The 26,847-nt window shown below is 36.1% G+C and overlaps 2 protein-coding genes across 2 annotated transcripts in view; one reads left to right on the top strand and one right to left on the bottom strand.

The window, feature by feature from the left end:
- The first annotated feature begins 56 nt into the window (after nt 1-56).
- LOC106871882 (oxidized purine nucleoside triphosphate hydrolase) lies at nt 57-16,670 on the top strand. Its single transcript, XM_014918635.3, has 4 exons — nt 57-422; nt 11,267-11,432; nt 14,566-14,711; nt 16,436-16,670. Exons 2-4 carry the CDS (start codon nt 11,269-11,271, stop codon nt 16,648-16,650), a joined length of 525 nt encoding a protein of 174 aa, XP_014774121.1. The 5' UTR covers nt 57-422; nt 11,267-11,268; the 3' UTR covers nt 16,651-16,670.
- Nucleotides 16,671-17,495: 825 nt separating this feature from the next.
- The window catches only part of LOC106879038 (FAD-dependent oxidoreductase domain-containing protein 2), a 138,156-nt gene continuing 128,804 nt past the window's right edge, over nt 17,496-26,847 (bottom strand). The window contains exons 8-9 of the mRNA XM_089363373.1: nt 23,479-23,734; nt 17,496-17,996 (exon numbers count right to left, since the gene is read on the bottom strand). Coding sequence (XP_089219499.1) covers nt 17,695-17,996; nt 23,479-23,734 — 558 coding nt within the window. The 3' untranslated portion in view covers nt 17,496-17,694. The remainder of the gene's footprint in view (nt 17,997-23,478; nt 23,735-26,847) is intronic.

Below are 26,847 nucleotides of genomic sequence, written 5' to 3'. Positions count from 1 at the left end.
TTACAACCCTAAAATATAACTTCACTTTCATTTTATTAATACTATGGGGAGATAACTTTTACATTCAAATAAAAAATTGGAATATAATCACATTCTGCTACGTAGCATTATTTTATTCCAAAAGAAATACTTTAATTAAAATATACAAGCCAATAGACTGACTTAAATATGTAGGTCATCATCTCGCTCTTAACTGATAGTATTAATACTTCGTTAAAAAATTCCGCCACCGATTTCTTTTCCATAGATACTAGAACACAAAGCAATTAGAACTAAAACACTTTAGAAAGGACATTAGAGCTGGATCAACTTCCTGTCCCACGAAACTCTTTAGTGTTCAGAAAGTTATTAAGGTAGTTGTGGCGCCAAACGTTTGAACCGGTCTGCATTGGAGGAGTGCTTTATTTACATTACGAGATCTGGTGAATATGTTTTTTGAATTTTTTATTACTGTTAAGTTTAATTGTTATTGTGAATTAATTATGCACAATGGTTTTAGAAATTGTAACTATTGATAATAGTGTGTGAGTTATCTAAAAGACAACCCAGGAATTTGCAGTAATGTTTTGCAAATATTTGTAAATTGTGTGTATCTTTGTTACTGATTGGTTCCAAAGAACTGTATTTAATTTCAGTGGAATATTTACATGAATTGATATCAGGATAAGGTAAATGAGTCAAACAAACTCGTATCATATAAGTATTTGAGAAATAGCCTTTTTCGTAATATCAGCGACAGATAAGGGTGTATTGTTAATGTAATATAACTTCGTTTTCTTATCTTTTGGACACATCTTGAGTAGTTACTCGCAGTCTCTTTTTCACAGAGAATTATTGCTTAAGACTTATACTGTCGTTTTAAGTAAACGAAAGCATATAACGTATCACTTTCGTTGTTGAATACTTTCGTTATTGAATAGAAATGAAAAAAATAAAGCTCATCACTAGAAGTGCTGTTAATTCAAATACTTTATTATCACTAAGTAATAGATGGTGAGCTGGTCGAGTCGTTAGCATGCCAGACAAAATGCCTAAAAGCATTTCTTCAGACTTTACGTTTCGAGTTTAAATTTTGCCTTTCATCCTTTTGGTGTCGATAAAACAAGTACCGGTCGAGTACTGGGATCAATGTAATCGACTAGCCCCCGTCCCCTAAATTTCAGGCCTTGTGCCTACAGTAGAAAGGATTATTATCAGTAAACACACACTCACACATCGCATACATACACGGTCTTATCAAATCTTTCGTCTATCAAGTTCATATATCGGATATGTAGGTAAGTTGACAGTTATTTCTAACAAGTCTGTTGACTGCATAGAGGCTCCCAAATTGGATAGAAAAAGTACTAAGTGTTGCAGTTTAGATCTTGTTCATTTCTGACTAGGTAGACCTATGTTCCAAGCATTCCAGTCTCGTCTTAGTTTCTTTTTAAACTGTTAGGTAATCTAGCTATTTCTTGTAACTGGTGCAATTACGTGAAACCAGGTGTGTCAGTGTTACAAATCAATATCTTTTTTTTATTTTTTACTCTGTAATATAGTAGAAGAAAACTAGGGTAGATTCCGTCCTCCCTTGTACCTGTCTGAGATTTATTTTATTGACTCCTTTACAATCAATATCATTATTCTACTACATAAGTCACCATATGTAACAGTTTAAACAAAGGGTTTCTTGACCATAGGATGAATTTGCTAAACAGTTGACTGATAAACTTTGGAGTGAAGTCAAAAATAAACTTAAACATTTCTCAAGTAATTAATATTGTAAATTGCAATACTTACGTGTATGTATTCAAGCTAAAACACATGCATACAGTTTTCTTCAATCACAAGGAAACACTAGGCAAGTATCTAGCCCTTGGCAAACCAAAGCCTTGTGAATGTATTTGATAGATGGAGAGGAGCCCATTGTATAGCTATATGTATGTGTGTGCAAGATTTTGTTTGCTCCTGATCCCCACCAATGTTTGACGAACAGTGTTGGTTTGTTTATATCCCCGTAATTCAGCAGTTTGGTAAAAGAAACCAATAGAATAATAAACAAGCTTTAAAAATCAAAACCTAATTATGGGGTCAATTTGTTCCACTAAACCCTACAGGGTGATACCTCTTCATGGCCACAGTCAAATGACTGAAACAAACAAAAGATGTGTGTGTGTCTGTCATCAAACAATAGTTCTGAGTGTCACTGTCTTACAACCAGTGTTTTTGTTTCCAGTCTTCCACAAAAACTTTTCTGGCTGTGGAGAAATATTAATTTCTATTTGGAAACAGATGAAGGCTAACAACAGGAAGACAGCTGGCCATTAAAAATCTGTCTCCAACAACTTCCATCTGACCCATGCAAGCATGGAAAAGTGGATATTAAAAATGAAACCTATGAGATATCTATACAAGGTGTTCATAAATTATTTTCACAACTTCCACAGTTTATTTTACTGTATTCTCTAGATGTGTTGTATGCAACCATTAGAGTTCACTTAGAAGAAGTGTTCTGATGTTTCAAACAAAATTGTTTGGTTGCCAATAAACTCTGCTGAGTTATCCTCCTTATTTTTCACTTCCTCAGAATTTTTCAAATTATAAAGATAATTTATGGACACCCTGTGTGTGTGTGTGTGTGTGTATTGGTTTCAAATTTTGGTACAAGGCCAGCAATTTAGAGGGTGGGCAGGGTAAGTCAATTGCATCAATCCCAGTATTCAACTGGTACTTAGTTTTTGTCTGCCCTGAAAGAATGAAATGCAGAGTTGACTTTATTGGAATTTGAACTCAATGCATAAAGATGGACGAAATGTTGCTAAGCATTTTCCCCAGTGTGCTAACAATTCTGCTAGTTTGCAATATTTGTGTGTGGTAAGAAGCTTGCTTCCGTGAACAGAGGTGGATGTGGGTCAGCTGTTCTCCGTCCAATTAATGAAAACAAAGAACATTTGAAGAACTCGCCAAAGTAAGTCGGTTTTGTTGCTCAGCTGAGCAATAATTTGTTGTGTATTTTTTTCAGCAGGTTTTTGTTCAGCATTGCGACATTTTCACTTGCCTTTGGCGGATTTTTTGTGTTTGCTCGTTTACAAACAAAATTGTATGTTTATTCTCTGTGGTAGGTGGGTTCGCTCCTGCCATAGAGTGAAATTTTTTGCTTCGACAGGAACATTGCTCAAATTTATAATAGGATACATATGTGTGTCTGTGTTTGCCCCCCTCCCCCGGCCATCGCTTGACAACCGATGCTGGTATGTTTACATCCCCATAACTTAGCAGTTCAGCAAAGGAAACCAATAGAACAAATACTAGGCTTACAAAGCATAAGTCCTGGTGTCAGTTTCTTCTTCGACTAACACCCTTTAAGGTGGTGATCCAGCATGGCCACAGTCAAAATGACAAACCACTAAAAGAGCATGACACACACACACTGATATATTTAGGAGGTCAGTATGGAAACTGCTCTACTTCATTCACTGGGATTGAGAGTTAAAGTTAAGCTGTATGTACTTATATGAAAATAAGGATGAAGTTTTGAAATTTGATAAAGCTTTACCAAATGTAATTGCACAATAGCAGTACTATAAGGGAATATGATAGCTATTGTTTTTGTTTTTATTCCTTATTTAGATTGTTTACATTTTGATGTAAAGATAAAAATAACAAATTCTCGTGTGAAAGTGATGTTAAGTGTACAATAAAGAATCTAGATTTCATAGATGTTTTCTCTTAATCCATTACCTACCAGTGATCTCATATGAAATCACTTAAAAATTACAAATTTCGTAATTCTCTGTCAATATTTACACATATCTAACCTTTTTGCTATATCTACTAAGTATATTGCTCTGATATTCAAATGAGGTTTGCTAATTTTTCACCCAATATCGCACTTATTTCTATTTAAAATGTTATTTTGATCATTCCAGCACGTTTCTAAGGCTGTTTTATGCTAGAAATCAAAGTTTCATAACGAAAATTCCAGTTAATAGAATTATGGGAGGTAATGGGTTAAGAATGCATCTTCAATACTACTTACGTGAACTTAACACCATCTTGACAATCAGACATTTAAGAAAATTTAGAATTTCAAATGAAATTATGTATTTCATGGTTTTCTGTGGGATTCCAGCAATTTTGATGTTTTCTAAATAACTGTAATATCCATGAATTTTAAACTGGTAGGATGAACAAGAACAAATACAGTAATTCCTCGACTCTAGCAGGTTCCAAACCCCACTGTGATAAGTGAAAATCCACGAAGTAGAAACAGTACTCTTTTACTTGTTTCAGTCATTTGACTGCAGCCATGCTGGAGCACCACCTTTAGTCGAGCAAATCGACCCCAGGACTTATTCTTTGGAAGCCCAATACTTATTCTATCGGTCTCTTTTGCCGAACCGCTAAGTTACGGGGACGTAAAGACACCAGCATCGGTTGTCAAGCGATGTTGGGGGGACAAACACAGACACACAAACATATACACACATACATATATATATATATATATATATATATACGACGGGCTTCTTTCAGTTTCTGTCTACCAAATCCAGTCACAAGGCTTTGGTCGGCCCGAGGCTATAGTAGATGACACTTGCCCATGGTGTCACGCAGTGGGACTGAACCCGGAACCATGTGGTTGGTAAGCAAGCTACTAACCACACAGCCACTCCTGCGCCTATATATAGGCTGTATATTTTTTTATTTTCATAATTTGTATATAGTTATTTTATTATAAATGCAAAACAACATCACAGAGGAATCAACGTAAGCTTAAATAATAAACCACAATATGGCAAGGGATTATTGTATAGCAATTTGTTCAGTCCAGTTCTTGATGGTTTTGTCACTTTAGTAGTAGTGTTGTGGCTGCTACTTTCAAATTTTGGCACAAAGCAAGTAATTTTGAGGTGAAAGGTTGTGCCATTGATTCCAGTAATAAATTGGTACTTCATTTTAATACACCCTACCTCGAACTATGAACAGCAAAGTTTACCCCTGCAGAATTTGAACTAAGATCATAACGAGCTAGAAGAAATACTGTTAGCTGTTTTGACCAATATGGTAACAATTTAGCCTTTGGTTTCAAATTTTGGCCCAAGGTCAGCAACTTTAGGCGGGGGTGGGGGTGGATTAGTTAATAACATCGATCCCCACTTCACAGTACTTGATCGGTACTTTATTTTATCAACCCTGAAAGGATGAATGGCAAAGTTGACATCAGCAGTAAGTCAGATCATAAAGCACTGGAAGAAATGCCGCCGAGCATTTTGTCCTTGGTGCCAACAATTCTGTCAGCTCACCACTTTAATTATAACAATAATAATCCTTTCTACTGTTGGCACGATGCTTGAAATTTTGTAGGAGGGGGACAGTCCTACCTCGTTGCCCAACTGGTACTTATTTCATCAACCCCAAAAGGATAAAAGATAAAATCAACCTTAGCTGAATTTGAACTCAGAACAGATGGAATGCTGCTAATTATAATGATTTTATTTATGTATATGTGTGTGTGTATGTATATATATTATATATATTGTAGGGGAAGGAAATGTTCATTGATGTGTATTTTATTAAATACCAGTATCACAGCATTTTGTTTGATATTCTCCCATTGCTATCCACAAGTGCAAGTGGAGTTGTGAGGTTAAGTTTACTTCTCAATCACATCGTTTTGGGTTCAGTCTCACTGCTGGGCACCTTGGGCAAGTGTTTTTTACTATAGCTTAGGCCCACAAATGTATACGCTTGTGTGTGTTGCTTTCTCTTGATATAGCATGTTAGCTGTAAATGAGTATCACTGTTATAACTAGCAGTGTTGTTAATTTCCAGTATTTTGCAAAAATATGCTTGGCCGCAGGAAAATATTACATTCTTAGAAACAGGTAAATATGGCAGCAGGAAAGGCTGTAGAAAATCTACCCTGGTAAATTCTGTCCGACCCATGCAAGCATGGATACGTGGATGTTAAAGGAATGATGGTATCCTTTGTTCTTTTTCCAGGCTTCATTTCTTCTCTTCCTTCATTTATTCTGTTTCTTAACGCTTTCAAATTTTGGCATTAGGCCAGCAAGTTCAAGGAGGGGGATAAATTGAATATCTTGACCCAGTATTCAATTTGTACTTATTTTATCGACTCCAAAAGGTTGAAAGGCAAAGTCGAGCATGGCGGAATTTGAACTCAGAATGTAAAGATGGACAAAATGCCATTTTGCCTCACATGCTAATGATTCTGCCAGCTTGCTACCTTAATTCTGTTTCCTAATAATTTCTTACATTGGCAAACTGTCACCAATTTTAGAGAAAGTATAGCTTATTCTCATCCCAATAAACTAACAAGTACTTTATTGATCTCAAAAGTTTGAGAGCCAAAGTTGCCTTCTAGTAGGACATGAATGCATATATAAAGGGTCTTGGATACCACAAGACATTTTGTCCTTGTTATTGTCCTTGCGATCCAGTGCATTTAATATAACAATATTTTCTATAATGCGCACAAGGCCTGAAATTTGTTGGGGGCGGGCTTAGTCGGTTACATTGTCCCTGATGTTCAACTGACATTTAATTCATCAACCTCAAAAAGATGAAAGACAAAATCAACTTCGGTGGCAATTGAACTTAGAACGTTAAGACCTGCAAGAAATGCCGCTATGCATTTTCCCAGCGTGATAACTATTCTGCCAGCTTGCTACCTTCATTTAATACAATAATCTTTTCTACTATAGGTACAAGGCCTCAAATTTGGTTGGGAAAAGCTATGGTAATTTTTAGTTATCCCCCCCCCCCAATTAAACAATGGGGTTGTCTCCCCACTAAAAACTTGGATTATCTCCCATATATAAAAAAAAAACATTTTTTTTTCAAGTGAGCTTTATATAAAAGTCTTATCTTATTAATTTTTCTTGGGATCAATTTACATTTAGAACATTTTAAGAACTAATATAAATACTATCTTTATAATATAAAACAAACATCACAATTTTGAAGATTTGTTGTAGAGTTAAATCTTAAGTATTCTCTTTTTGAGAAAGCTTTTTCAAAGATAGTTCTGTTGGGAAGAGTCCATTTGCAAACACACACACACATACACACCTTGTGCCTGTGACATGTGTAAGGATTTTCGAGCGAGATCGTTGCCAGGGCTCCTGGACTGGTTCTGGTGGCACATAAAATACACCATTTCGAGCGTGGCCGTTGCCAGTACCTCCTGACTGGCCTTCGTGCCGGTGGCACGTAAAAGCACCCACTACACTCTCTGGGTGGTTGGCGTTAGGAAGGGCATCCAGCCGTAGAAACTCTGCCAAATCAGATTGGTACCTGGTGTTGCCATCTGGTTCACCAGTCCTCAGTCAAATAATCCAACCCATGCTAGCATGGAAAGCGGACGTTAGACGATGATGATGATGATGTATGTATATACAGTCCCACTGAGAAAAGGTGGGGTCAGCCAGGGCGGTTTCCCAAGGCCCATGAATTTAAGTGGCCACAAGCCTGTGGTGTACCTTGAATATATTTAAAAGAAACGAAGAAAGTAAATGAAAGAAGCTTGTCGTCAAATTTCCTAGGAAGATAAGAGAAAAACGAAAGAAATCAAAGAAAATAAAAATATGAACAACATGGACTATGGCAACAGTTACAAGAACAACTTCAACAGAAACGACAAGCAAAAGAAGCAATGGTGAAGAAAGGTGTGGGTGTATACTTATACATATAAACATACAATACACACACATATTTAAAAACGCAGACCCGCGTGGGTGACTGACGAGGTTGAAAAACTGGTCAGTATTTAATCTCCCTAGGTAATAAAATGTGGAGACAAAATTCTCTCCTTACGAAAAAAAAAAAAAAAAAAAAAGCATAAACCATGTCGACATCTTTATAGGTACATATACACACACTTAAATAAAAATACATGCATGTATACAAATCATAACACAAACAATTAAATATAAGAAATAATAATTTCTTAAAGTATGTGTTAATCCCCATGTACCCAGACTTTGTGGACACCATGTATAACTAATTTTCCTTCTATTTTGCTGTGCTTTCAAGTTGTATAAGAATAAAGGTAGACATATTATTGCTCTGAAATATTACCTAATTGTACAAATACTTTTATGACATTTTATCACATTCAATCTTGCTTTGAACAAATTGCTCTGTGTTGACATATTACATCATCATCGTCGTCGTCGTTTAACGTCCGCTTTCCATGCTAGCATGGGTTGGATGATTTGACTGAGGACTGGTGAAACCAGATGGCTACACCAGGCTCCAATCTGATTTGGCAGAGTTTCTACAGCTGGATGCCCTTCCTAACGCCAACCACTCAGAGAGTGTAGTGGGTGCTTTTACGTGCCACCGGCAAGAAGGCCAGTCAGACGGTACTGGCAACGGCCACGCTCGAAATGGTGTATTTTATGTGCCACCCGCACAAGAGCCAGTCCAGGAGCACTGGCAACGATCTCGCTCGAAAGTCCTTACACATGCCGCGGGCACAAGTGCCAGAAAGGCGTCGCTGGGCACAGGTGCCATCACGATTTCGCTTGCCCCAATAAGTCTTCGCAAGCTGAGTTTCGTGTCCAATGAAGGAGACGACGTTGGCATGGGTGCCAGTCGTCGAATTTAATTCGATTTCGATTTCACTTGCCTCAACAGGTCTTCGCAAGTGGAGTTTGTTTACCTATGCTTATACTATTTTGAAAATACATTGCTGAAAGGATTTAATTAATAATAACGTACATATTTCTCAAATCTTTACGATGTATATAACGTCACAAACTAATATATACATGCGTTTGTTTTCCTAAATATTGTATGGCGTCAAAAACAATTTTGTTGGAATTTGTAGTTGTCTCCCTTGTATCGTAGAGGAAATTTTAAATATTTTAACTATGGCTATTAAATTAAAACTAACACTGAAATTCGGGTATATTTGCATATATATCTTAAATACCTTAAATCACACTTTTAGACAGATATGTGAAATAGATTTCCTATTGTCTTGTGTTGTGTGGGGACCAGCATGCCAAAGAATAGATAGACCTAATCTTTCCTCTATGCCATAAAAGCAACTAAAAGAATGGTTCATAAAGGACATGTCTGTACGTATGGATGGCCATGATTTTACTTAGTTTGACAGCAAATCGCTAGAAGCCTCAAGCCCTTATCTCAGTTAGGTCCAACAATTATTATTTTAATTATTAGGGCAATAATTTGACAGAATAATTGTGTCAAATAAAATGCTTGAGAATCATAAAAGCATTGTGGAAAAATTGCTTTGTAGTATTTCTTCCAGCTCTTTACATTCTGAGTTTAAATCTTGTTAGGGTCAACTTTTGTCCCCACTGAGTTCAACAAAATAAACTATCAGTCAAGTTCAAGGGATCAATGATATTGACTAACCCCTCCCCTGAAAACTACTGGGGTTGATGTAATCGACTTAATCCCTTTGTCCTTGTTTGTCACCTCTATGTTTAGCCCTCTGTGGGCAATAAGAAATAAATATTCTACTATTTATATACAGTAGATCAGCAGTTTTTATTTATTATTATTATTATTATAGTAAGCTGGCAGAATCATTAGCACACCAGACAAAATGCTTAGTGCTAATTTGTCCTTTACATTCTGAGTTCAAATTTTGCCATTCATTGTTTCAGGATCAATGAAATAAGTATCATTCATTTATTGGGGTTGATGTAATCGATTAGATCATACCCCTCCCCACACACACACATGCTCCAAATTTCAGGCCTTGTGTTTATAGTAGAGAGTATTATTTTTATTATTATTATTATTACCATGCGTTGTGTTGCTGCACCTCTTATGTGCAAGCTATGGACACATAAGAGGTGCAGCAACATCAAAGGCAGGTTAACTAGCAAGTTAGTTTTTGTTTGTGGCAGATGTTCAGGTGCAATAAAGACTGCAAACAAACAGGAAACAACTTCTATCTCATTCCAGGGTGAAAAACTAGAGGTAGTCGATAGCTTCCGCTATCTGGGCGACCAAGTTAGTAGTGGGGGTGGGTGCGCTGAAAGTGTAGCTGCTAGAATAAGAATAGCCTGGGCAAAGTTTAGAGAGCTCTTACCCCTGCTGGCGACAAAGGGACTCTCACTCAGAGTAAAAGGCAGACTGTATGACGCATGCGTACGAACAACCATGCTACATGGCAGTGAAACATGGGCTGTAACTGCTGAGGACATACGTAAGCTCGCAAGGAATGAAGCCAGTATGCTCCGTTGGATGTGTAATGTCAATGTGAATACCCGTCAGAGTGTAAGTATCTTGAGAGAAAAGCTGAACATTAGAAGCATCAGTTGTGGCGTGCAAGAGAGACGATTGCGCTGGTATGGACATGTGGTGAGAATGGAGGAGGATAGCTGCGTGAAAAAGTGCCACACCCTAACAGTTGAGGGAACCCGTGGAAGAGGTAGGCCCAGGAAGACCTGGGCTGAGGTGGTGAGGCAAGACCTTCGTACATTGGGCCTCACCGAGGCGATGACTACGGACCGAGACCTTTGGAAATGGGCTGTGCGTGAGAAGACCCGGCAAGCCAAGTAAGATCGTTGCCAGTGCCCCTGGACTGGTTCTTGTGCGGGTGGCACATGAGATGCACCATTTTGAGCGTGGCCGTTGCCAGTACCGCCTGACTGGCTCCTGTAGGATTTTCGAGCGAGATCGTTGCCAGTGCCCCTGGACTGGCTTGTGCGGGTGGCACATAAAAGACACCATTTCGAGCGTGGCCGTTTTCGTGCGGGTGACACGTAAAAGCACCCACTACACTCTCTGAGTGGTTGGCGTTAGGAAGGGCATCCAGCTGTAGAAACTCTGCCAAATCAGACTGGAGCCTGGTGTTGCCATCCGGTTTCACCAGTCCTCAGTCAAATCGTCCAACCCATGCTAGCATGGAAAGCGGACGTTAAACGATGATGATGATGATGATGATGATTCAGCTCCAAGTTACATTTACATGGTTTTAATATATAATCTTATATTCAGTATTTCAAGAAATCAAATTTCTGTCAGGCTTTTTTTCTTTCTGAAGTGAATGAAAAGGCCTACATGCTAGAAGTAGCAGCCTAATCACACTCTGCAATGTCAGGGTGTGATATGAGTGTGTAGTCATATAAGCCCCTTAAAACGTTGGGATGATTATTGCTAAATTGCTTTTAATCATAATCTGCTCTCAGAACACCAGGGATAACTTTTTTTTTCGTTTTCCTTTTTCTAACTATCATTCTCATTGTCTAATAATCTTTATATCTATGTCTTTCAGGAATGTGCCAAGCTCAAAGCAGAAAGATTCTGACATTGGTTCTTATCAGAGAGTCAAGTCGAGTGCTACTTGGTATGAAAAAACGTGGTTTTGGCAAAGGCAACTGGAATGGTTTTGGAGGTAAAGTAAAAGTTGGAGAAGAAACCATTGAAGATGGAGCCAAGAGGTAAGAAAAACAAAATTAAAATACATTCTCAGGTGTAGAGATAAGTATATCTATAAATCAGAGATGAACTATGAAGCAAATCAGTTTGTACCATCATCTGATATTTTATATGGTGATTATCACCCGATATATGGTGACTATGAGTGGAACTTCTGTGCAGTTACACGACCTGCTAGAAAGAACAGCCACATTCCCACCAAATTATGCACTACCATCTTAAAGATGCTTAACTAATAATATCCCTGGAACACTGCCTGAAATAAAGATAAGATAGTATACCTTTGATCCTAAGGTCTGCACATTTAAGAGTAACCTGGGGCTAAACATGTTACCTATTTCATTACTTTATCTTTTTCTTTTTTTTTTTATTTGCATAAACTTCATGTGCTACTGCTGCTTTTTCTACTCCTCATCTTCCTCCTCTAAAGGGGATTTCTGAATGAACATAGATATGATCAAAAGCATTTTAGGGAGTGTGTCTACGATTATATTTTTAATCCTTTAGCATTCAGATTACTCTGTCCAATCTAATACTCATTTATTCACATTGTTTTGAATTAATCATGCATTGTCTCATAGCTTTAAGATTTTCTTGATGTGATTGTATATTTTTAGAATAATGTTGTAGAGTAGGTGCAAGAGGACAGATGTCTGATCTTTGAAAACCTGCAAAAATGTCCCTTGTTCCCAAGAAAGACAACCTCTCTGACCCTGCCATCTCTGACCCTATCGCACTCATTTCCAGTATTTCTAATATGACAGCCATTATCAATGGTGTATTCCAACACCTTGGATCTCTCCCTCTCTTTCTCTTCTTTTCTCTCTCTTTCTCTTTCTTTCTTTCTTTCTCTCTCTCTCTCTCTCTCTCTCTCCTCTTTCTCTTTTTTCTTTATCTTTTTTCTTTTTTCTTTCTCTTTCTGTCTTTCTCTTTTTCTCTCTTTCTCTCTCTATCTATCTATCTCCTCTTTCTCTTTCTGTCTTTCTCTTCCTGTCTTTCTCTTTTTTCTTTCTCTCTCTCTCTCATTAATGACCACAAGTGCAGTTTCTATTAATTTAAATCTACTGATGACTTTTCTATGCCATCTACTAGAAGAAAATGTCACCTTTGGCATCAGCAAACTGCCCCGTTACATCCTTCAACCATCTCTCATCCCTTTGCATGTGTTGATGGAGCTCTTTTACACCCTGTAGTCTGACTTTCCCAGTATACTCCAGGGTTCAGTTTTGTTCTCTAGTTTTCCTTCCATACATCAGTGTCTTTCTTGCTGTCATATAAATCAATGCTCACTCTTAAGCAGACTTCACTATCTTTTATTCTTCCATGGTTCTATGAGCAGAGAGTTTGAAACACCTTCCCAATTAATAAGGTTATGCCATTCTTGTCTTTTTGAACAGCAAGAAAACATCACTGCGCCAAACTCCAGTTAATCAAGGACAGCATGCAATTATTTCCTTCATAATCATTCCAAATGTTGGGCATCACTATCACTGAGGATCTTTCCTGACAAAAAAACACATCCTTGACATAGCTAGGTCTGCTGCCCTAACAATGGGCCTTTCTCTTCATGCCCAGAAGATCCTTCAGCACCCAACAAGCAATGACACTCTAAACTGTTCAGGTGAAACCCACAATGGAGTATAGCTCTCAAATCTGGAACAAGGCATCTGCTGCACACAAGCATTTTAATCTGCATGCAAAAGTAATCTCTCTATTGATTTGCATTCAGTTACTCACAGACACACTCCAGCTTCTTCTGTACACATGTACTACCTTCTATCTCTTCCTTTTCAACCATTACTATAATTGTCTCTGCTCTTTGGAACTGGCTGGACTTATGTCACCTCCATTCAGCTATTCAGACACACATTTCATCCTTCTTGTTTCATACAAGACCCCAGGGCCCAGGGCCCAGACTAATCACCAAGCATAATCCTCCTTTTCAGAATATTAGCTCTTAGAAATTCCCTCCTTGGTCATGTTTCCCCACAGATGTTGATTTGCAAAGGTTCAAGTGGAACATTGACATCCGTCTCTATGATATATGAAGACCTACCAAGGGCACGAGTAAGAATTCTTCCTCCAGACACTACATGTGATGGGGAAAAAAAAGTAATAGCTAACCAATGGATTTCAGTTTCTCCATTCCTGTTTAAGTCTTGTAACAGTCTGTAAAATTAAAGCTATTCATCTTGGCCTTTATATGAGAGACATGCCTCCAGTCTGAAATTCTTTGGTAAATAAACCCTGTCTTAAAGACAAAAGAAAAAGGATTTATTTCTTGTTTCAGTTGTTAAATTGCAGCCATGCTGGTGCTATAATAGAACATACTTGCCAAAGGTGCCATACAGTGGGACTGAACCCGAAACCATGTGGTTGGGAAGCCAGCTTCTTACCGCACACCCATGACTGCACCTATGAAAGAATGTGTCCTCGTGCTGGGAATTGAGCCCAGACAGCCTATGTGAAAGCCAGGAAGCCTATGTGAAAGCCAGGAATCCTAACCACTAGATTTATGTAAATATTTCTTTCTTTAAGGATTCTTCCAGATTAAATTTGTTTTAATAACAAAGTATCATCTGCCACTGAACTATTTCAAGTTTAATTCTTGTTAAAGTCTCTTCAATACAGAATGACTGATTCACATGTTCGCTCTCATTCATGCACTTTATAAAAATTATATCAGAGGCTTAAAATTTAAAAAAAAAAGACAGATATAAAATTATGAATGCCAAATATGTTTTTAACAAAAAGTTTTATATGCTTCACCACATTGCATATGACAATTTTATTTTGTGTTTAATCAGTCATCACAGCAAAACTGCATAGTTATACACATATATTTATGGTATCATGTAAAATATCTGCAATAAACTAGGGATCTACATGAAATAGTTTTTGAAATTAGACTCAGACTGTGTTGACTTATTGTTTTGTTTTTTGTTTTTTTATATTCACTTATTTCTTTTCATGAAAGCCATTGTTTGAAGTATCCTACAAAGTTCAGTCTTTCTAAGAATATAAATTTGTAATACTAAATACAATTTGAGACAGGTTAATAGCTATATTGCTTTTGTATAATATTTACTATTTGTTGATACAAAATTTTGTTTTAATATTCCACTTTAATTTTAGAGAATTACTTGAAGAATGTGGTCTGGTAGCAGGTTGTCTTGATAAAATTGGAGAGCTAGATTTTGAATTTTTGGGAAATCCTGAAATTATGGAAGTTCATGTATTTAAGACTGATTCTTTTGAAGGAATTCCTGCAGAGAGTGAAGGTAAATGAATAAAATTGTTGCTTTCTTCTGCTACTTCCAGTACTTGCTACTATTGAACTACAAATGATCAAATCATCTGAATTATTTTTTCAAGAATTTTTCACATCCTGTCACTACGATTGTGGTATTTAATTCCCTACAGCTTAGTTTACCTACTTGTAAATAGGTGTCACAAGATGGAACATTTTACTTCTGTGAGCAGTAAAATTATTGAATATTTCATTAGCTTTCTGTGAGTTAATGTCAGTCCTGAAGTTATAGCTCTTGTGATTCAATGTAATTTGAGTATTTTCACCTGTCTAAATTCTTAAAGAACAAAAAGAAAGGAAATCTTGCAAAATGTAATCCTGGATGTATAATATCTGAGAAAGGACAATATGGTCATAGATGGATTGCCTTTCATTGTAGATGTGCTTGATCAGGACTAACCTGAGGTTAAATCTCTACCACCACCACCATAGTATTTCAAATATAGAGATCTAAGTTGTTGAGTGAGACACTTTTGCCACCATATGAACTTACTAACAATCCCAATCCATATTATGAGCTGATGAAGATAAGTGGAGTAAGTGATGTACTTTGAGCCAAGGAAACACCTCAGTGCCAACTGTGAAAACTGAATTTCTTTTCTGTGCCAGCATAGGTCAGGTGAGACTATATTGAGCTAGATACCCCACATTTGCAAGCAAGGTAACACCCCTGGTTTATTGAGCACTGAATAGCCTGGACATGGTTGCATTGACAGTTGTAAACAGACAGCACCATTTGAACAATTCTTTTGTTTACAAATACTGTGCAGCATATCAAGGAGCCCAGACATGCAAACATTACTATCTCTTAAGCAGTGAAACTGTTGTGTACAGTCAGTGAATGCATGTGAAGACAGGGAGAAATACAAATACACAGTATATATAAATATACATGTGTACACTCTGTAAAGTGGTTGGCATTAAGAAAGGCATCCAGCTGTAGAAACCTTGCCAAAACAGACAATGGAATCTGTTGTGGCTCCCCCCCAGTCTTTCCAGCATGAAAGGCAAACATTAAATGATGATATATGTGCACTCTCACATACATTCTCTGGGCTTCTTCAGTTTCCATCCATTAATTTTACTCAACTTAACTCATGGCTATAATATAGAACAACAGCAAACCATGCAATGGAACTGAACCCCTAAACACATAGTTCAAAAGCAAGCTTCTTAACCACCTGGTCATGCTTGTACTTATTCACAGTAGTCCAGTATTATAATCCAGTATAGAATTAAAATAGGTAACCAGTTCATAGGTCTTTAGTTCAAATCTAAATCTAGGCATTTCAATATGTTATTTTAAATATATATTTGATTTTAAATGCCTCATCCCCCTGTCCTCCAAATGAGTACCAGGTCTGAAAATGCTCCCTTCTGTTGATTTGTGTCCCATTTAGGAGATACAAGTCTTGGAGGAAATCTGCATTACATTCTAACCATTCGTCCACTAATTCTATGAAGCTCTTAGAAACCAATTTGTTTCAAGATGCAGTAATTCACTGTATCAAGGAAAGAACTATCCTTTTGTATATCTTTAATAGAAAGTCATTCATGCATGAGACATTTCTTTCGGTTTGTATTTTGCTATCTGAAATACTAGTTACTCATTTATACAGGAATTTTTATGAATCAAATTTGAAATACTTTGACCTAATTTTTTTCCTCTCCTTCTCTTTTCTTTTTTAATACTAGAAATGCATCCACGTTGGTTCAGCATAGAGCGGATCCCTTATCATCAAATGTGGCCAGATGACAAGTACTGGTTTCCTCTCTTTTTAAAAGGTTCATGTTTCAAAGGACACTTTCTGTTTGAGGGCTTCAATAAAATAATTTCTCATAGCTTAAAAGAAGTTGAAACTTTTAAAAATAATGAAATTGATAGTATTGTACAACAGATACCTCATTAAAACATTTTTGACAATTTAAATTCTGATGGTTGTGATTTCTTTAGAATTAACAATATATTCCAACAATTTCATTTTATTTCAAATTTTAACTGTAAGATAACTTGATAAAATACCTTACTTCATTTTTTTTGTTTCTGACATTTTTTAAAAACTCCAGTCTTTATTTCATCAGTATTTTCATATAGTCTGACAAAGCTCATGTTTACAAGGTGTTTTATGTAATGAGGTAGCAGATTATGTTGTTAAAACATTTACAAACGTTTATAAAGTTCTTAACATAATTAGCTACTCGAACGAAAATGTAAACATTCCAACAAATATTATAGATATTTGTATTTTTATTAATATCAAGTCCATTGGTTTATGGAAAAAGAAGTTGAATTTAAATCTCATACTTTACTCAAAAGATCTACCGTATTTGATGGCATAAAAGATGCACACACATATTAGATGCACCCCAATTCCAGTTGTGCATATCTAGGAAAAAAATGTTTTAGTGCATTAAAGCTTATGAGAGGCTCACCTTTGCATATAAGACTCAAAGGAACTTTTTTGTTTTTGTGGTAGTGGAACAATCCATCTTATATGCCTTCAAATACAGTAACCATTTTAATGTCAAGTCCAAGATGCTAAACTCTTGCTGACCTAGTTCAAAGTGAACAATAGCGTTACTGTATAATTACTATTATTGATATTTTTCAGTAATGAGCATAAATTTTATTATGGACACTTTCTACAATAGATTCACATCATATGCAGTAGTGGATAAAATAACTATTAAAAAAATAACTTCTGTAATATACAGATTTTTGCAAAACTGTTTAAAAATATATTTCCAACAATGATGAATTTCATTATTTTTATTGAATTTTTTAATGCAGTAGAACAAATATCGAATTTGAAGTACCAGTTTCTGGCAAGAAACGCTCAGTTATAATGGGATAAAAATAAAACTCTCTGGGAAAAAATAGAAAGAATGTAAAGAAGCCAAATGGAAGAATTTTGCCTTTGTTATTTTTAAACTCTTTGCTGGTCTTCAAAATTTTAAGCAGCGAGTTGTTGTTCAATCATCTCCAACAAGAGGTCACTTCCAGTAAGACCTTGACCTTTCATGTAATATTGTTCGCAGAACAATGGTAGCGAAGTGAGAGTTAGTAGAAACTTGGCACATGTAGAAGAGAAGAAGTGGCGAAGATCTTTATTGAATACGTTCTCAAGAAAGCGTCGAAGTGGGAAAATATGGCTGTTTGGTGTATCCCAAACAGTCAGAAAGTCTTCAACCATATGATGAATATCATCAGGTGTGGGAAGCAGCTCTTTTGACCGTAAATTTAACATCTGTTTTTCTGAAATAAGAATTAAAATATAGTAATTACCAGCTTCTAATATTTCATGCTTGCTTACACACACATACATGCGTACGCACAAGTGCGAAATATATTTAGTTTCAATTTAGCCTTTGCTACACTATACTGTACAGTAATGGAAAATGCATATTTTTGTATTACAAAAGTCATCTTGTGACTTGAATTTTCAAATATTTCCTCCTTGCTCTTCAATTTCATATTTTCTATCAGGTACATCACCAAAAGTAAAGTTACTTTTAGTCTGAAGCTTTAACTCATTTCTACTAATTTGTCTTCCAAGTTCAAATTAATTGTAACAGTATTACCAAAATTAATACTCTTTTGAATTTCCTATGCAATATGCAGTTAATTTTCTATGTAGTAGAACATAGTTTTGGAATATATCTTCTGCTTTTCAAATAGACAAAAATCTTAAGTTGACAGGTTTCCTTATTTTGCATAGCTCATTGAGTGACTAAGATACTCATGGAATGTAATCAAATGAGGTTTATTTTCCAACAGTCTCCCTAGCGATCCACACATTTCTTCCATCAGTGTTGTAGTACTTGGATTCCACTGATAAAAAAAAGCTTTCATCATGTTCATTAAAAAAGTTATCAAAAGTAGATATAACATCATCATCATCACTGCAATACTGGTTCCCAGCCAACTGCTTTCTCATGGAGAACAGATGATAGTCAGATGGGCCCAAATCAGGAGAATAGGGACAGTGATCAACCAGCTCAAAGCCTCAGTCAAGCACAGCAGCCAGTGAAACCAGGTGCTGGAGCACTGAACTGATTAAACAAGACCCTCTTTCATCAGTTTTCCTGAGTATTTGGTTTCGATAGCCTTTCATCATTGCCTCAACAAGTTGGCATAGTACTCGCCATTGATGGTGTGGCCCTTCTGAAGGTAGTCAATTAATACAATTCCTTTTGCATCCCCAAAAATTGAGGCCACCACCTCTACAGATGAAACTACGTTTGCCTTCTTTGGAGCAGGTGAGGAGGAGTGTTTTCACTACATGGATTGTCTGTTTCTGACTCAAAGTGGTGACCTCATCCCTGTTTAGGAAACATTCAAGGAAACTGGCTGCATCTGCCTGAAACAATGACAGATTTTCCCATGATGTAATCAGCCTGGTACACTTTTGATCAGGTGTCTAAAGACATGGCACCCACCAAGCAAAAACTTTGGTCATGCCAAGTTCATCGTGCAGAATATTCTCAACTCTCATGGGATATGCTTATAGCATTGGTATATGTATGTGTGTATGTGTTTGTATTTATTTTTATATATGCATATAGGTAAGCATAGATATTTGTATACATCCATGGATATGTGTGGGTGGGGTGGTATGCATGTACCAGCATTTAACCACACACACACATGTGGTGGGATGTGCAGAAGCATATATTGTTTTATATATATATATATATATATATATATAGATAGATACACATGTACGTGTGGGAGCATGTGTATGCACACGTGTTTATATGTGCATGCTTGTATTTGCACATATGTAATGATACTTGTACGTACATTCTTCATTCTTTTTACATGCACACACACACATTCATATATATATATATATATATTTGTGTATGCGGTGCCTGCATGTAGGACTTTATGGAGCTCAATTATCTTCCTAATGAAGTCTTGCTGACTCAGTGCTTTAGCCTGAACTTTATTATCTCATATTGATATTTATCTCCTTCGTTCTCTTCACATCCATTCCCCACTGACCATATTCATTCTTTTAAGTGACTGACTAATGATCTCCTTAAATCACACCCCTTTCCTCTTGAGTTGATAATGAATTTTATTGGTCGCTTAACCAAGCCTTGATTCAACCCATCATTTCACTGTTGTAGATGTTGTAATTTCTTCCCAGTTCATTGAAGTTATGTTTTGACAATGAGCTAATAAACAATAGGTAAGAGTAGCAGAAGAAGAGCATATATGTAATAACTTAATTACATAACTTCTGTTCAGTTTATCCTTTGGAAACTTATGTAGTATGTGTTTAACTACTTCATTCGCACCGATTTATAGTCACATAGTTAGCAACCTTTGTTGCAATATATTGGAGTTGTATGTGGTCAGTCATCTTATCGGAATTTATCTAATTCGATATGGTATGCAGTGCACAACATACTTTGATTAATAAATTTTATTCATCGAGTATTATCTGCTCTGTGTTATCTCTACAAGCCATGTCTTTGCTTGAGGCTAACGAACTGCCTGTACGTGATCATTTTGCATCCTACTTTTTTATGATATTATATATATATATAGTTTAGCATTTCTTACATGATTCTTCCTACTTAACTAGGTATAGTTATAACACATTAACAATATTCTTCAGTTAACGAGTTAAAGGGACATAACGTAGATTCCATGAACAGAATTATTCCCCTTCTCTTTGAGAACGTGCCTTAACGTTTTTCCTTAGTACCCATGTTATCTGAGCCTGAACGATTGCCGGATCATGCAGCGTACGCTTATACAGCTTGTCCGATTACTGCACTATCCGAGCAAGAAATTTGAAGTAGATCATGTATAACTCTTGCATTCGTCCAATCACATCTACCCACACACCAATACATATAAGAATTTACATGAACATAAAAAGACGCTGGTGGAAAGAAGGCCTTGTTGACATATGATATAATGGCATAGTCTTACAGCAAACTTGCAATCCAAAAGATGAAAGATGGATATATCCCATCGTTACACAGCTTAACTAGAAGCTTCTCATATCCAATACAGTAAAAGTTTTGCTTACGTCAAGTAAAACATTGCTTTTTGGCAAAGTTCTCAGGAGATAAAAACCTGATGAGTTACATAGGGGAGGTAATCATCAATAGATGTATTTGCAGTGACTATAATGTTGATAAGGAGGAGGGAGATAAATTCAGGATATGTAGAAGGTGGTTATTTATGGATTATTTTAATCAACTTCAGTTATTGGAAGGGAAAGCATTTGGATGATAGTTATAGAGATTAGAGAGGTTTTTCCCTTAGAGACGAACACACACTGTAACACATTTCTTAAGAGTATGATCAACTGTTCAGAGTTTCTGTTGCTGGTTATTTTGATGCTAATTAGCTCCAAGTTACATCTGATCAGGCATACAAACAATAAATAAAAAACACTACAACCATAACCAAGTATTTCTTTCTTCCTCTTTTATATTGGTGCCACTGATGTCTGCCAAGACCGATTTCTGCATGTATGTGGAATCCTAGGCCATATTGATGAACATAACAGCTTATACACACAGACATATTTATACTTGCATGCGCATACATATGCAACAGATGTAAATATACAGACATGGACATAGTGAGTCACCCATTAACGTCAAATGTCAATCAAGAGAAGACTGCAGGAAAGTATTGTGAATTTGCTTGTGCACATACTCTGCCTATGAGGTTTGGGTCAACTTCTGAAAATTCTCTTCAGTTTCCTCGCTTGCACAGTCAGAAACCATGACAGACATTAAACGATCTATATTTTCATAAATCTCTGTTGTGGTTTCTAGTTACTAAGCCGAAATTTCGAAGTAATAACGGGTAACCTTTCTCTTGTGAAAATGAAATAGTTACTGAGTGAATCTTCTGTTTAATGTTTGTAACTGAACTAATAAACACACACACACACACACATTACATAAACAAGTGTGTGCACACGCAATTCGGTTTTTAAGAATTCATTCTTTATAATGCTGAGTACACAAGAATTAAAGTCAACATTCTGCACAATGTAATGGAAATAGCTAAACTACAATGGAAATCTATTGCTGTTGCTTTTATGAATGCTTCAATGCATTATGACTTCACAAAATCACCTTGACAATATCCACTTCATATGGTTTAGATATTATCTGTTTTTAATGAAAGTGAGAATTATCAGGGGAACTAAGCTGTTTCAGTAGATAGCTCCATTGGGCTTCTATTTTTACATTTGTTTTGTATATCATTTTAACACTGTTTTGTATATCATTTTACAATCGATTCTAACTTCACACATGGTTAAAACGAAATCAAATTTAAAATTCAGTGTTTTCACATTACAGATCGAAAGAAAGCTAACTTTGAGCACATAGCTAATCAGCTGAAATGATAAGTCAATTGTCACTATGTTAAGTGGTAGAATAACAGTAAAAGAAATTCATGATTGAATACTATTTTCGACTATAACATCAGTAAAGTGTAGGACAAAAACACATGAGAAAAATTTGTCTGCATAGGAATCACAAAAAAGTTCCTCAGTTTGCGTTGAGAAAATGGCGAAACATGACACCTCACACATCTCACTTTGTTTTTACTTTTGTGTTTGTGGTGACCACTGGTTCTCAACCAGGGTCCACAAGATTTTGCTGTTAAAATCTATGTGTAATGCACTGGATATATTTTTATAATACACAAAATATTTTAACAGCTATGGCTGTGTTGCAAGAAGCTTGCTTCTCAACCACATGGTTCTAGGTTCAGTCCCAGTGCGTGGCACCTTGGGAAAGTGTCTTCTACTATAGCCTCGGGCCGACCAAAGCCTTGCGAGTGGATTTGGTAGATGGAAACTGAAAGAAGCCTGTCATATATATGTATATATATATATATATGTGTGTGTGTGTGGTGTTTGTATCTGTGTTCAACCCCCTGCCACCGCTTGACAACTGGTGATAGTGTTTATGTTCCTGTAACTTAGCAGTTTTTTTAAGCATTGAATAGGTTTGAGGATCCAATACACTAAAGCAGAAGGAATCAAAGGGATCCAAGACTATCAACATATGAGTGAGTATCTTCACACGTGCCTATCTTCCTTGAAATAGCAACCAGTTGTCCTTTAAATTCATGATCTGAATGATAACACATAGATAAATATCAAATCTTGTGACTCACTTAACCTAATTCTACACTTAGTTAAACTGGGATTTCTGAAAATAATTATGTCTCACCAGGTAAAGAACTCCTTTACAATTGGTCTCTCTCACACATCCCATTTCAGTGTTTGTCATTAGGAAGAGATATTCATGTGTAAGATATCATCATTCAAATAGCAGTAACACTCAGTCCAGTTTTAAAAATTGGATACAATAAAATTATTACGTGTTCTTTCAGACTTGACAAGTGAGTTGAGCTGACAGTGTATTAAGAATGAGACCATATTATTGTGATAGTCACAATAGTAATTTAAAACACACATGTACAATTATATTCACTTTTGTTGCATTTTGTAGCAGCTTGCATACTTTGATATATCGTAGTCTTCGGTTATATACCTACAATCTGAGTACTGATACTATAATATTGTATTGTACTATTTATAAAATAAAACAAAGACACAATGATATGTGCAAATGTTTTAAGTAGTTGCTCCGACTCTCCTACAATACAATTATCATATAAGACCCACCTCTTAAGTATAAAGATAAAATAGACAACTAAAATAATAATAAAAAAAACTCACCACTCGGTAGATTTTTGTAATGATATAATACAGGATGAAGAAAATTTGATTTATCAGCTTTCTCTGGGTTAACGTTAGCTCGATCTTCTCGGAATACATCATTCCCAGGACCTGAAAAGTTGGCTCCATATTGGAAAACAATTGCTATAATTTCCTTGCATGGAATACCAGTTACTTCAGGCAATTTATGAAGCATCTTCAAAGGAACTTCTTGTACATACGTTACTTCAGTGTGATCCCTGTAAAATGAGCAAAACTTTCACTGGAAACCTTTTCTCAAAATTTTAACAATTTAAAATAAAAAATGTAAATTATGAATATGTAGCTAAATAAAATTTTGAGACGTCATTCAAGCTTCAATCACTTCATGAAATAGAATAATGAAATTATATATATATATATATATATATATATATATATATGTATATATATATATATATATATATATATATATATATATAGATATTATTATAAAATCTGGTAATTGTTCATATATTAATTAATATCGATTAATTATCAGGAGGCCAGCACATCTAAAGAATCAAAGAGATAACTTTCTTTATTAGCCACACAGGACCGAACACAGAGGAGACAAAGTACAATGTAGAGCTTTTCTTTTCGAGAAAAAAAGGAGAAAATAGATTTCTGATCAAAAGGGATTGTGTAAAAAAAAAAAATGAAAAAAAAAACGATCAAAAGGGATCATGTATCACAGTAGAAGAGTAAAAAGGTGAAAAAACATATAAGGTTTATCCGTGGAAAGAAAAGCCTACGAAAAGACTAATGTAACCTCGGGCAATGAAATACAAAAATACATTAGAGTGAAGTACTCTCTTTCTCTTTGGTTCATAGGACTATGAATCCCTCTGTCATTCACACGTGCCATCCTTGCTAAATTCACCCATTTTTCCGTTAAACATTCACTAGACAAAACTTCCCTCTCTACTCTCACGTTCCTTTTCAAGTAATACTTGAAAAAGTTGATGAGTGATTGACCAGAGAGGAAAATGTTTGTTTCTAGGCCTTTCAAACACGTTCACCATACACATTCTTTTGCCATAGCCACTAGTATAATGAAAACAGCTCTTCCTTCTCGTTTGAAGGAAGGAGGCAGGGCAATATTAACGATAGACTCGGCTGATAAACCAACTCATCCGATACGCGACAACAGTTGTTCGACATAAGCCCACAGGTCGGAAATGGTCTCAGGCAGATCAGTTCAGTATTTCTAGAGCCATGCCTGTAGAGCTTATCTCGAACAGGTAGTGCTTCTCGATAGCACTGCCAGGCCAGGGATCTCCTCCTACTTCCTCAAGTTGACCATCACCTTCTATACGAGTCTCTGAGAGTGCAGCTAAATCAATGTTATAACGGTTCAGCTCACAAGCAACAAGTGCAGTGCGTCTTTCAGGCCTACAATCACTCTTGTTGTCCAACAGAGAGCGCACATTCCAACATGAAATATTTAAGTTCCGTCCAGATTTTATAAATAAAAGACTCTTTGTTTTTCGAGCGCAGGGTGGACATCCGTCAGTCGCGCTAAACTGACCAGATATGGAAAGACAGGCAATTTTTGGTTCACCTTTTCTAGACCCTCCTCGGCCTCCGGGTGAGCAGTGCCCTCTCCAAATGGAGCTGCTCAGACACCCATGCAGCAACCAAATCCTACCGCTGTCTTGGGCGACAAGAAGACAACTTTATACCTAGCATGGGCTGCCTACATGCAGATCGCTGACTACATGCTTCCAACCCGTCAGGTCTGCATGCTTTACCACCTTCCCATTGCCGCAGAACTTCCGAATAAAAATATATATATATATACTAAAAATGAAGAAAATGTATATTAAAAATAAGTTAAATATATACTAAAAATTAGATGAATATATATAGGGGAAAAAATTCACATATCGAACAGAGGTCGGCAATGCCTGTGCAGAGTTTTAGGTCCAATAAGGCTTGCGCAACACCTCCATTGACCCTCTCCACTTTATTGACATAATCCAGAGACAAGCCGGAGCAAGATGTCTGGTGCAAATATGAGTCGCAGACTTGTGGGAACATCATGATCTCTAGCACAAACCAAAGATCCCCAAAATGTCCAATGCCATTCCCTGCATATCTGGTTTTATATCAGAGTGACCTTCTAGAGACATGCTTCAACAAAAGCTGAGGGGCGCCTCACTCCCAGTGGTCTTTCAGTACGCCGGACACCATCCCGGAATTTCTGCGTACCCGTGTTATTGCTAGATAGCCGTTGAGCCTGCACTAGGTCCATCCGAGTTTTCAACAGGTCTTGTTTTTAATCCTGCTGGGTTTCTAGCAACCCACCTCACCAGGGTAGCCTGGTGGGGGTACCAGTTTAGTCGCCAGCAACCCAACCATGCAACAGATTGTACTAGATTACATGCTATCAGTAGCACTTAAGAGAGTCAGGCAGTAGTGGCTAATGGAGCCACCTCTATGAAAACACAAATAACGAGCGGTGTTCCACAGGGCACTGTCTTGGGACCACTGCTTTTTACAGTGGCCCTCTCAGATATGCCCTCAAGTTCCCGGATAGCCACCCTTGCAAGCTACGCAGACGATACGACAACTTTAACATGGAATAACTTAGGGATTTCTTTTTTTTTTAAGAAGACTAAGAGAAAAATATGTTTTATATGACACTTTTGTTACTTATTAGCTTTTTACTTTTACATACTATATATATATATATATATATATATATATATATATAAAAGATAATAAGAGTGAAAAAACTACAGAAGGCTTGTGTTACATGGTTAAAGTATATATTTAAATTATGTCAGAAAAAATGTTATAAAATCTTCTTGGTATATAAACATTGTATTTTGAGAAATAACCGGTTTCGTGTTGTCTTTTCAAATTTCTCTACTTCATTGTAACGTGTTCGCTCCAAACACGTTACAATGAAGTAGAGAAATTTGAAAAGACAACACGAAACCGGTTATTTCTCAAAATACAATGTTTATATACCAAAAAGATTTTATAACATTTTTTCTGACATAATTTAAATATATACTTTAACCATGTAACACAAGCCTTCTGTAGTTTTTTCACTCTTATTATCTTTTATACATCCAACCACGTGCTTTCACATACCAACTTTCTCTCTCTCACACACATATATATATATATATACATATATATATATATATATATATATATACATACATATATATATATATATATATATACATACATATATATATATATATATATATACATATATATATATACATACATATATATATATATATACATACATACATATATATATACATACATATATATATATATACATATATATATATATACATACATATATATATATATACACATACATAT

This window comes from Octopus bimaculoides, chromosome 1 (assembly GCF_046866305.1).
Source record: "Octopus bimaculoides isolate indiv1 chromosome 1, ASM4686630v1, whole genome shotgun sequence".
Classification (NCBI taxonomy): Eukaryota; Metazoa; Mollusca; class Cephalopoda; order Octopoda; family Octopodidae; genus Octopus; species Octopus bimaculoides.
This window is presented reverse-complemented; position numbering and strand designations above follow the sequence as displayed.